Source organism: Bombus pascuorum, chromosome 12, assembly GCF_905332965.1.
Source record: "Bombus pascuorum chromosome 12, iyBomPasc1.1, whole genome shotgun sequence".
Taxonomy (NCBI): domain Eukaryota; kingdom Metazoa; phylum Arthropoda; class Insecta; order Hymenoptera; family Apidae; genus Bombus; species Bombus pascuorum.
The window spans coordinates 5,907,823-5,918,514 of record NC_083499.1 but is presented as its reverse complement, the minus strand read 5'-3'; the positions used below and the strand labels follow the sequence as shown (position 1 = coordinate 5,918,514).

Here is a 10,692-nt window from a genome sequence, read left to right as displayed (position 1 = left end):
GTATAGTATATTATTAAATCTTTTTCCTATTGTAAATTATTTATTTAAGGAAGAGAAATATTATTAACAAATTGGAACGAAGAAATGTTATAATAATAATTACCAACACAATTTTCTTAAATTAATATTGCCTTATTTAAAGAACAAATGGAATGATAGATTTTCTACTTTTCGGATATTGGGAAAATTCTTTCTTATACGCTTTATGTTTTCCTAATGCCCATATAGTCATTTGATATGCACCAGCTAAGGTAAAGAGACCAGCTGAAAGAATATAATAGTTACATATAGTTTACATTATATTTAGTATTTTACTGATAGAATAAGAAGTATATTTATACCTGGCAAACATGAGGTCATGATAGTAAAACCAATCCAGCTGCCAATCTCATAAGTATAATTTGGGCATGATACAAAATTAAATAATATAGTAAAAGGATTGCCAGTGGGTACTGGTATTTTTCTTACAGTACTTCCTGCTGGTCTCAAATTTCTTAGAGCCACATGAATACTCAAGTTTCCCACTTCACAAAGTGCAAATATTACTAGTCCAATTAGAAACTGCATTTGATTTGGAGCTGTATACAAAGGATGATTTACATGGTATGCTACATACATAGCAAACAGCCAATAGTATGAACAGTTTTTAAAGAGATTGCGCAGTGGCATTGTTGCATGACTGAAACGGTGTATGAACAATGTTTCTAGAAGTCTTTTTGCATAATGTATAGACCAACAAACTGCTGCCACACTGAAATCAAATTACAATTTTTACAAGTTTTAATATTCTAACTCTATATAGTTATTCTTGTTGGTTTTGTGTTAATATTTTCTAAGCATCGTAACTAGTTTCATACAGCTATATAGCAGTTTAAAAGTAACATATTGATAATTTAACTGTAACTTATATTTACACAGTAATAATTAATCTCTTATCATTATGTCATTCAACCTCTAAGAAAAAAGATAATGAAATATTAGGACAAAATTTATTAAGAAGAATTTGTTAAATAAACTTACTGGACTACATTATTAATTTCAGACGCAGTTGCATCACCATAAAAAATCCATGCACGTTGATATATCCATAAATATAGAAATAATGGACCAGCATATTCCACTAAAAATACAGTTTTCCAACTAATCTGTGGTCCAAGATCTTTAAAGTATAACTTTCCACCACTAGAAATAGATAAATTCTTCAATGTATCTGAATCAGATAAAGCTTTTCCCTTAGTATCTAGCCTTAAACATTGTCTGTGAATATGTGGTGCTTTTTTTAGTTTAAATAATTCTTCTTTAATTTCTCGTATAGTTGTAGCAGGTTTTACCTATAAAAATGTAAAGTAAAATACGTCATTTAAGAAAACTTTTGTATTAGAAATTCAAGTTTATGTATATTGCTAAAAATCATGCATATTAATCAGACTATTATGAATTATTAAGTGCCGCATATATTATCTATTACATAAAAGTAATGGTTGATAAGTTTAATACATCCGTTATAAGCTACAAATAATAATGTATGAAAATATTTATTTCATTTTTATTTGTTCATTTACTTACGGACACATTTGCTATAAATTTTGATGACTTCGCGGTCAATATTTGAATCTAAAAAAATGAAAAAGGTGCATTGAATTATAGATTCTTTTAAATAAGAATTCGTTTATTATTGATTTTAATACATATATATATTTATACATATAATAAATACCTCCATTGTCGATATATAATAATTCTTTATTAATTAATAAAGATTTTGTAACTTCACTGTGTAAAGAACTGAACTATTACTACTTCTAGAACACTACACTACATACTGCGGTTACTGCCAGGTCAGAGAGGAATGTATAATGCAGCGCTGTGATCGTTTAATTTCAATTGTACAAAGTTCAATTTTTTTCTGATGACCAATGAACTTTTTTCGCGTATAATTTCTAACATGACATTCATGATATTATTGAAAATTGTCAGTACTTATATTCTTTAACATTTCGAAATATTTGCAACAATTTATATTGATGATATTTCCTATGTAAATACACTCTACCATTTTTCATATTTATTCTGTACGTCGCTAATACATGTAATTTAAATGTAAAGATGCTAAAGTTGATGAGAAAGTAAGACGATCACAAAAAGATATTTATGTTATTTTTGTGTCTGAGACATACATATAAGAGTTCTTACGACAATAGATTGCGTAGAAAATAAAAAAATTGATGCCAATGGAATTTATTTTGATTAGTTAAAAAATTAATATATACATAAGAATTAATAAGAATTTCTTATATGTTAAGAAATGTATGTTTATCAATTTGCAATGTTTTATTGATAATATGAATGTAAAGTGTTCAAGATATTGTTCTTAGATGTCGCTACTATACCTTTCACAATATAGATTTCTACGGTGACATCGAAGACTAGACCATAGACAATAAAATAGATATGATATGCAATTTTTTTTCGTGTTGCATGTGACGTTATTGATTCAGTATAATAATGGTTTGAATCGAAACTATATTTTCCTATGAAATTACAAATAAGATGTATAATAGGACAGTTTGCAAAGGTAGTACAGAATCCTATACTTCTGCAACTGATTAAAATCGTAATCCTGGTGCAAACTCGTAAATTTCAAAAATTGGGGTCTTATCTCTATTTTTTTTTAAACAGTTTTTTAAACAAATCCAAGTAATATTTTTTCGCATCCATAATTCGCTTTCAAGGGGCAAAAAATTCAATGAAAGTACGAAATCTGTAATCGTGTATGACTTTTGCGAAAAGCTATTGATGTAGTTTAATTTCTATAAAAAGTACATTCCTCTGAAAGCGTCTGCATTTTTTTATTTAAAATGTTTTTTTGTGTTTTTTAATTGGGTAATTTTCGTAGACTGCGAGGCCTCCCAAAATGCGGAACCGGGTTTCGGCGAACGCGTTGAACCTGCTTTGCGTCGGTCCTGACTATATGTACATATTTTTATATAAAAATTAGACTGCGGGTTTTTATATATTTATAGAAAACTTAAAAATATAAAAAAGTACAGGATACTTACAATGTGGAAAAATCTCTGCTAAGTTCCATTGTTATAAATGACAGTTCACAAAAGTATAAATTTGCATAAATATCCGCAGTTTAATAATAATAATAGTAATTAAATAATAATTATAACAATAAAGACATGTAATAAGTACAAGTTCTTTTTGATGTTATGTGATGTTTATAATGAAAAACATTCAAACATTGGCGGGAATCGTTCTAGAGTACGCTAGTGTGTGTAATGTTATGTCGCAGAGGTTTCTGGCTAATTCCTGCCATTTCCATTTTTTGTGCTGTAGTGTGAGCAGTTCGCTAAAGTAAAAATGGGTTTTCAAAATATTTGGTACTCGCATCCACGTAAATATGGACAAGGATCTAGATCCTGGTAAGTGTTACTATTTCGTATTATATTTTTAAATTGTACACCATTTATACCATAAAATTTATACCATAAAATTTATACCATAAAATTACATACATGCAATGGACCATGTGTCCACGTTTATGTTTTTCCAGTAAAAGAAGATATTTTTATAGCTTTTAGTGTAGGTTATTTAAGATAATAATTTAAAAATATGAATTACTTTATTATCACCATAATAAAAAAAAAATTCATATCTTGCTTAAAAATATCTCTATATTTTTCGATCATAACCTCAATGTAGTATTATGCATAGTATTTATAACTTATTATTAGACTGCCATAGTCTATTTATAATAGTGTTCTTTCAATGTTTAATTAATCATATTATGCTATTTTACAGTCGTGCGTGTGCGAACAGGCATGGATTGATTAGAAAATATGGATTAAACATTTGTCGGCAGTGCTTCAGGGAATATGCTGCCGATATTGGCTTCAAAAAGGTATAAAATTTGAATTCTTCTATGTTTGCAGATATATTTTTAATATATATAACGATTAAATATATTATATCCAAATCAATCTCTTTATTTACAGCTGGATTAACTGCTGGATGAAATAGCTATAACTAATTGGATAACATGTATATTCTTCTTCATTAATATATGAGATACAATAAAATTAATTTTTTTTACTAAATATATTTGTACCATTAATTTTAATATACTATAACTAAATTAGGATTAAAACATTAGATTTTCTAGTAGAATATTGTCTAAGACTATAAAAGGTATGATAGCAGCCATTTGCGTTCAGATCCTCTTTAACCGTTTTAGTGCCAGGGGTTTTTAACACTAAACCTACCAACATTTTGTGTATACTTATTCCTACCGTATGCAGTCAAAATGACTGGTGATTAAAGAAGTAGTAGTTTTTATGATTTAACTTAGATAATGGTTAATTTATAACTAATTGTATATAAAATGATGAACTTTCATAAAATTTCGTCCAAATTTACTTTTGTTTAATTTCAATTATAGACTGAAATAGAATTACACTTTTATTTATATAGAGATATATCTTATTCAACTTTGCAGCATTTTTTACAAATTATCTTATTATCAAATATACATTTGTTGCATAGATATATAACATATAGCAATACGCGCTCGGCTAGCGGTTTTATTCCATCGGCGTTTACCGTATATCCGAGGAATGTAATTTCATGCGCGCTGAATTCGCATTTCGTGAGATTTATTACGACCCCGTAGTCGTTGAGGCGGTTGAATAATATTCGCCAATGTTCGCGGTGTTGTTTTTCGTCTTCCGAAGCTATTAGGAAATCGTCGATGTACGCGTAAACGAAATAGGTAATTTTCGTAGACCACGGGGCGTCTCAAAATGCGGGGTCGAGTTCCAGCAAACGCGCTGAACCTGCCATGCACCAGCCCTGACCCTACGTGAAGGTGCAAACTTCTCCTTTGATGATTGCTGATATCAGATCTCGCGTTCGCATATCTCGGGTGTTTAAATACGGAGCAGCGATAGATACAGAAGTTCTTAGTAATCATATCGGTAAAACAGCAAGACGTCGGTAAGCTGATGTTATAAAAGTAACGTCTATTCTGTAGGTTGCTGGTATAATCATTGACAAGTCGTCTGTGATAATTCGTATGTTCTGAGATATAACATTCCATTTAACGTTACGTTTATCTTGTCCTTAGTCGATGCATGTATTTATTCAATGACTGGCAATAACTGACAATGAGATGGCTCCGTCGGTAACTGGTTTCTGTCAAGAATACTACTTACTTGATAAAGACTATGTGTATACGGTACATATTCATGCATATATATTTTTTAATTTAATGCTAAAATGTAAATATATATACACACATATATGGCATATAGAGCCAAGAATAGATCGTCTTCATAATTTTGTTAATTAAAATAATAAGGATTTTGTTAATAGAGTTTGTGATAAGAATAAGAGATATTTTGTTAAATGAAATTTATTATTACAGAAGTAGATTACCAATAAGATTTGGTAGCATAAAATTACAATATAGATACAATCATTAAAATTATCGACGAGATCTTGATACGGGTTATCTCGATACAAAGAACGATAAATTTAAAATTTCCTTAAATTACACCAGTGGCTTTTCTATACTGGCCGAAATGTTCCAGATACTGTTGTATCGTATCCAATGGTTGATAAATATCGTTCATTCGGTTCTATAAAAAGACGAGAAACTTGAATTATTTTTTCATCGGACATTGTCGTCTATCGAAAACAAACAGTGTTAACGCACGCTATCTCTCCGAAAAAGCATGTTATTCATTAAATTACCTGCAAATACTGCGGTGCTTGATTGGACACGGTAGATCCGAGGAATCCTTGTAAAAATTCACGCATCAATTCCCATGCACTTCCGGGAACCACGCAGGGTCTATATTCCACCTATGAAACATATATTGAGAAATAATCAACAACTACACGGTACTTGATGTATCTTTTTCGATTTTTCACGACGATTCTTTTATTCTGATTCGATATTTCTTATTTTCAGAGAAATTATTTCCAGACGCAATGGAAACGACGGGAAGAGGAAATCTGTGAAAAAGTAAAGAAACAGAATGGAAGTCGAAAGAAACGATAACAGGACGTGATTAACGCAATCGAAAGTTAAGCTTGTTTCTCGCCCCGACGACAGGATATCTCCGGTTCGAAGAAAGCGCGAACGCTCGAGGGAACGTCTTCCGGTTTGCGACATACGTCAACCACCGACACGCTTTTCTTGCTCCACGAACTTGTTTAGCAAGTAATTCTCTGATCGAAAGCGCCTCGTGGTGTGTTATGATTAACAGGCTGATTTGATTTGACTGCAAATGAGGCTGATTTAAATGTACAATAAAGAACGTGGTGACAGAAAGTCGTCACGTAAAAGGTGAAATATTTCATCTTTTATCGTAGCAAAATCGTAGAACATAAAATGTCGTCGATATTGTGAAAGCGTGTAAATGTCGCAGAGTATTATGTTACCCGCGTGAAATTGAAATTGAAATTGAAAGAAATTGAAACAACGGAGTTTGCAAGAAGAATCGATCGCGACCGTGAACCATTCGCTCTTTTCGTTGCTCGTTTCTCTTTGCATCGCGTTCGCCGATCAAGATCATGCTCAGCTACGTCAAAGGAAGCGGCAGGTATCATTCTCATGGAAATCGATCGTAGAAGTATTCAACGGATCGCTGGAAACCTCCGAGCGGAGGCGAAACGACGACTATGTCAATTTTTATTCCATCTTTACTTATCAGTAAAGAAATTTAAAAGTAATTTAGAAAGAATTTAAAGCTTGGAAACCGGGAAGTTACGAATCCAGAGCTCAGAGATCGGCAACTTACGGATTCAGAGTTCAGAAATTGGAAAATTACGAATTCAAAACTTAGAAACCGGCAAGTTGCGAATTCAGAGGTCAGAGATCGGGAAGCTATCAAGTCATAGCTTGCAAATTGCGAAGTTACCAAGTCAAAGTTAACAAATTGAAAAATTACGACTCTGAAGCTACAAAATTGCGAAGCTATAAATTTCCTATCATTTTATTCATAGTTTTTTAAACGTATTGTTGAAGTGATCGCCACTTCTAGGAACATAAAAGATATAACTTAGAAAACACGAAGCTGGGGGTAGCCACCCACATGCTATATTTATTTTATTTTATTTTTTATTTACCAATGAGATATAACACTTTACCAAATGTCCTTCAGGATAAATTGTAAAAACCAAAATAAAATAAAAAAAAAAAAAACTTCTAAGAAAACTCTACATCTGGTCCTCGGTTTTCTCAAGCGCTAAGGTCATCGATAGCGCATAGACAAAAGAATGCGTCGATGACAGACCATAAGCGGTCCACGTGCGACGTTCTTTTAGTCTCAGGGTAACATTGCTAGTGTCACGAATTGAATTGCTGCCTGACACGTATTACGCTAGATGCAATGGTCCTTGCGAGGTTCCTCGAGGTCTGGGCGCCAAGGCCTACCCCTAGTTACACTGACCCGCAATAAACCCAAGGAACAGCCACAAACCGAATCTTTTTAGCTTAACTTCTATCCATATAAGTATTTTCGGTTTATGGATGGTCCTTTGAACGGTCCTTAGGTTTATTGTACGCTCTTGCTAATTACGGAGAAAGCAGATGGGCCCAGCGAAATAGCTGGTTTTTCCCAGGAATAAGGACACCCATGAGCCACATCTGCAGGAGACTTTCTCCTCGTATTTTAGTTATTAACATTGGCTATAACCAATGGGCATCGCGGATCGTTAGCCTCACTTTTCTACCGAAAAGTGTGAACAACGAATCCGCGTTCTTAGTTCAAAAGGGAACACCCACACCGAGCTTTCCTTCTAAATAGTACGAGACGGGTCCAGTGAGTTCTTGTAATTCTGCTGTACGGAAAAGACACCTAACTGTGCTATTAATAAACACAACCGTTTGCTGAACCAATCCTATATCATTTAAAATTACGTGACACTAGCGTGCGGCATAAAAGATATAACTTAGAAAAAACGAAGCTGGCACCCCACTGGGGGTAGCCACCCACATGTTATATTTATTTTTATTTTATTTTTTTTTCACCAATAAGATATAACACTTTACCAAATGTCCATAAGGACAAATTGTAAAAAACCAAAATAAAATAATAAAAAAAAAAACTAGCGGATCTGGAGCAGCTTACATTGTGTTCCACACTTTGTACTTTAATATTTACAATATATATGTACTTACGATACCTTACAATTTACCCACGCGTTTCTTTGATTCCACATACATCGAATAACCTTAACACGTATAAACTTTCCAAATCGTAAATTAAAAAACATTGTAAGCTTACAGATCGTAAAAACTGCAACGACCATAGGATCATCTTCTTATAAAGAAGTAAACATGTACGCGCGAAGGTTTTTCTTGCGTCGCAGAGAACGCGAAAGGACGTAGAAACAAGGAAGATGGTGAGGCGGAGGAGCGTGAGTTAGTACGGTTCTACGGTGTGGTATTTTCTCCAGTGAAATTAATGGGGGAACAGGGGCTTTATCGTAACATATTCGACGTCGTGGTAGAGTACAAACAGCGCTGTTACCGATACAAATGGCTGGTGGATCGGTCGAAGGACCACATCGTTGGTCCACCTTGTAAAACGGAAGTTACACCATTTTCACGCTATTGCGAGGCGACGTCCGATGACCGAGAAACATTCTCGCGTTAAAAACTCTGGTTATCCTGGGAAACTCTGGTCTCCTTTTACAACGAGATTTATTAAATAATATTAAAGGAACCGTAAATCAAATGGTTAATAATGTAAATTTCAGAAGTTGAATTCTTTAAACTTAGAATTTGCCCGAATGCCGTTTAATTAATTTTTCGAGCTAATTGAATTCTAGATAGCAGTAATTAAAACAAGAAGCGTATAACTTCAGTTTTTCGTTTTAATTAAAGAAGATTTCTTTTATAACTCGGAGCATCGAGGGGGCGTATTTTCGAATATTTTTCAAACGAGGTTTTAGTATTTTACCGCAAATTTTGCGATATTTCCTCGTATCGATTCACCTATCCCGTGCACCTATCGTACGTTCGCAGCTAGAATTTCACAGAAACGCGTTTGCGGTATCAGGCGAACGAAATCCTCGTGTGCGACAGTATGAAACGCCGCGGTCAGAAACGAGTCGAGCGGAACCGAAACGCGTTCTACAGAAATTCAATTTTTATTAAATCTCTGTTCAAACCTGATGCACTTTCAATTTAAAAGAGAAGCTCTATCGACCTGACAGTATTTCAATGCTTTGTATTTTTTTCTAAATCTCCTAATGTTTCCTACGAAGACACATAACGTTGTATATTCATAAAATTTATCTGCAAGTTTTTATTTTGGTTTTTTTTTACAATTTGTCCTGAAGGACATTTGGTAAAGTGTTATATCTTATTGGTGAAAAAAAAAATAAAATAAAAATAAATATAGCATGTGGGAGGCTACCCCCAGCGGGGTGCCAGCTTCGTTTTTTCAAAGTTATATCTTTTATGGTCTGCAAGTGTTGGAATATTCTTTCGTAGGCAAACGTGTGATATTTCGATGTTGTCACTCGACGCGATATTGCAGTTGTAGGCAATCATCTGCGGCCAATTGATCGTACAAATCGAATCCTTCCAATATTCTCGATAGTTCGCACGCTTTCACGAGCATTTAATCGAAGTTTCATGGAAGCTCGATCGAAATAGAAAAGGAAGGTCCGCCTTTGGTGACGTTCGTAACGAACAGAGGTAATTCACGCGTGTATAACGAATCTCACGGTGGGCTAAAACTGTCGATCGATATTACTGCGGCCGTCGTGTGATCGACAAGGCGTTGTGAAGTAGCGCAGGCTATTTCGCCGGTTTCCAAGTTTAATCGCGAGTTAATTAGCTGGCGTGATCCTTCGCAATCCCTTGGCAACGCGGCAGTCGGCTAGCCTGGTAACGAGTTTCGCGAATATCACCCGAGCTAGACATCTGCCGCGATTATTAATTCAACCGATTATCTGGCCGAAAGTTCTCTCTGCCTGCTATGAAAAGTTACGAAACTCTGCCACCGCGAAGAAATGGAAAAGACGTCGGTTCATTTCGGAGTTCTTCGTTATTTTCGGGGTTAATTAGCTTCCTCCGGGATTAAAGATCGCTTAGAATCCATCAATCTCATTTGGTTCCGCTTGTAGATATCGCTTACCTCGACCAGAACGCCTTTGAAGTTCTGATTAATCGTCACGCTGCCGAGTTTCACGCAGAAATCGCCGATCTCGAATCGCGGACCCTTCGATTCCATCTTTTGCATCTTGTTCGTGTAGACGCTCGACATCTTGTACATTAAGAGATCGAACAGACCATCCGCTATCAGCGGCACCACTTTGTTCCCTGATTCCAGAATCGCGAAGGCTGACGCTGGCTGCTCCGAGTTGTGGAGGACGTGGAGAGTTCGTTGAGCGCCTTTAACAAATAAAAGAAAAAGCATAGAATCAAATCTCAGGTTTCTTTACAAACTTCTCGAACATGCAAGAAGGGCAGCTTTTTTTGCTCCTTTTTCATATAAATTCAAATATACAAATATAAATAATTTGCTACGAGCATATTCGATAAATTGTTTAATTCTTTCGTGCAGATATTAGACACAGTCGTGAACTTTCAGTCGATACTACGAGCGATTCTCTGTTGAAAATTCCTTTGTTTTTCAGAATCGAATGTCTAACGGGATTAAACAAATT

The 10,692-nt window shown here is 34.3% G+C and overlaps 4 protein-coding genes across 5 annotated transcripts in view; 2 read left to right on the top strand and 2 right to left on the bottom strand.

The window, feature by feature from the left end:
* The window catches only part of LOC132912764 (histone-lysine N-methyltransferase, H3 lysine-79 specific), a 51,548-nt gene that overhangs the window by 25,527 nt on the left and 15,329 nt on the right, over positions 1-10,692 (top strand). The window lies entirely within an intron of this gene.
* Positions 21-1,932, bottom strand: LOC132912813 (very-long-chain enoyl-CoA reductase). The gene is made up of 5 exons (XM_060970580.1): positions 1,718-1,932; positions 1,567-1,614; positions 1,021-1,331; positions 342-751; positions 21-264 (listed from the first exon to the last, which is right to left on the bottom strand). The coding sequence occupies exons 1-5, from the start codon at positions 1,721-1,723 to the stop codon at positions 137-139; spliced, it is 903 nt and encodes a 300-aa protein (XP_060826563.1). The 5' UTR covers positions 1,724-1,932; the 3' UTR covers positions 21-136.
* On the top strand, positions 3,294-4,103 carry LOC132912390 (small ribosomal subunit protein uS14). Of its 2 annotated transcripts, XR_009659199.1 has the most exons (3): positions 3,386-3,428; positions 3,808-3,907; positions 4,002-4,103. XR_009659199.1 is itself a non-coding variant. In XM_060969766.1 (2 exons), the coding sequence occupies exons 1-2, from the start codon at positions 3,367-3,369 to the stop codon at positions 3,911-3,913; spliced, it is 168 nt and encodes a 55-aa protein (XP_060825749.1). In that variant the 5' UTR covers positions 3,294-3,366. The 2 variants fall into 2 exon arrangements, 1 of the variants encoding a protein (XP_060825749.1); XM_060969766.1 differs by lacking the exon at positions 4,002-4,103 and having other exon boundaries at positions 3,294-3,428; positions 3,808-3,913.
* The window catches only part of LOC132912830 (mediator of RNA polymerase II transcription subunit 20), a 143,862-nt gene continuing 138,570 nt past the window's right edge, over positions 5,401-10,692 (bottom strand). The window contains exons 3-5 of the mRNA XM_060970615.1: positions 10,161-10,417; positions 5,758-5,868; positions 5,401-5,642 (exon numbers count right to left, since the gene is read on the bottom strand). Of these exons, the coding sequence (XP_060826598.1) occupies positions 5,550-5,642; positions 5,758-5,868; positions 10,161-10,417 (461 nt within the window). The 3' untranslated portion in view covers positions 5,401-5,549. The remainder of the gene's footprint in view (positions 5,643-5,757; positions 5,869-10,160; positions 10,418-10,692) is intronic.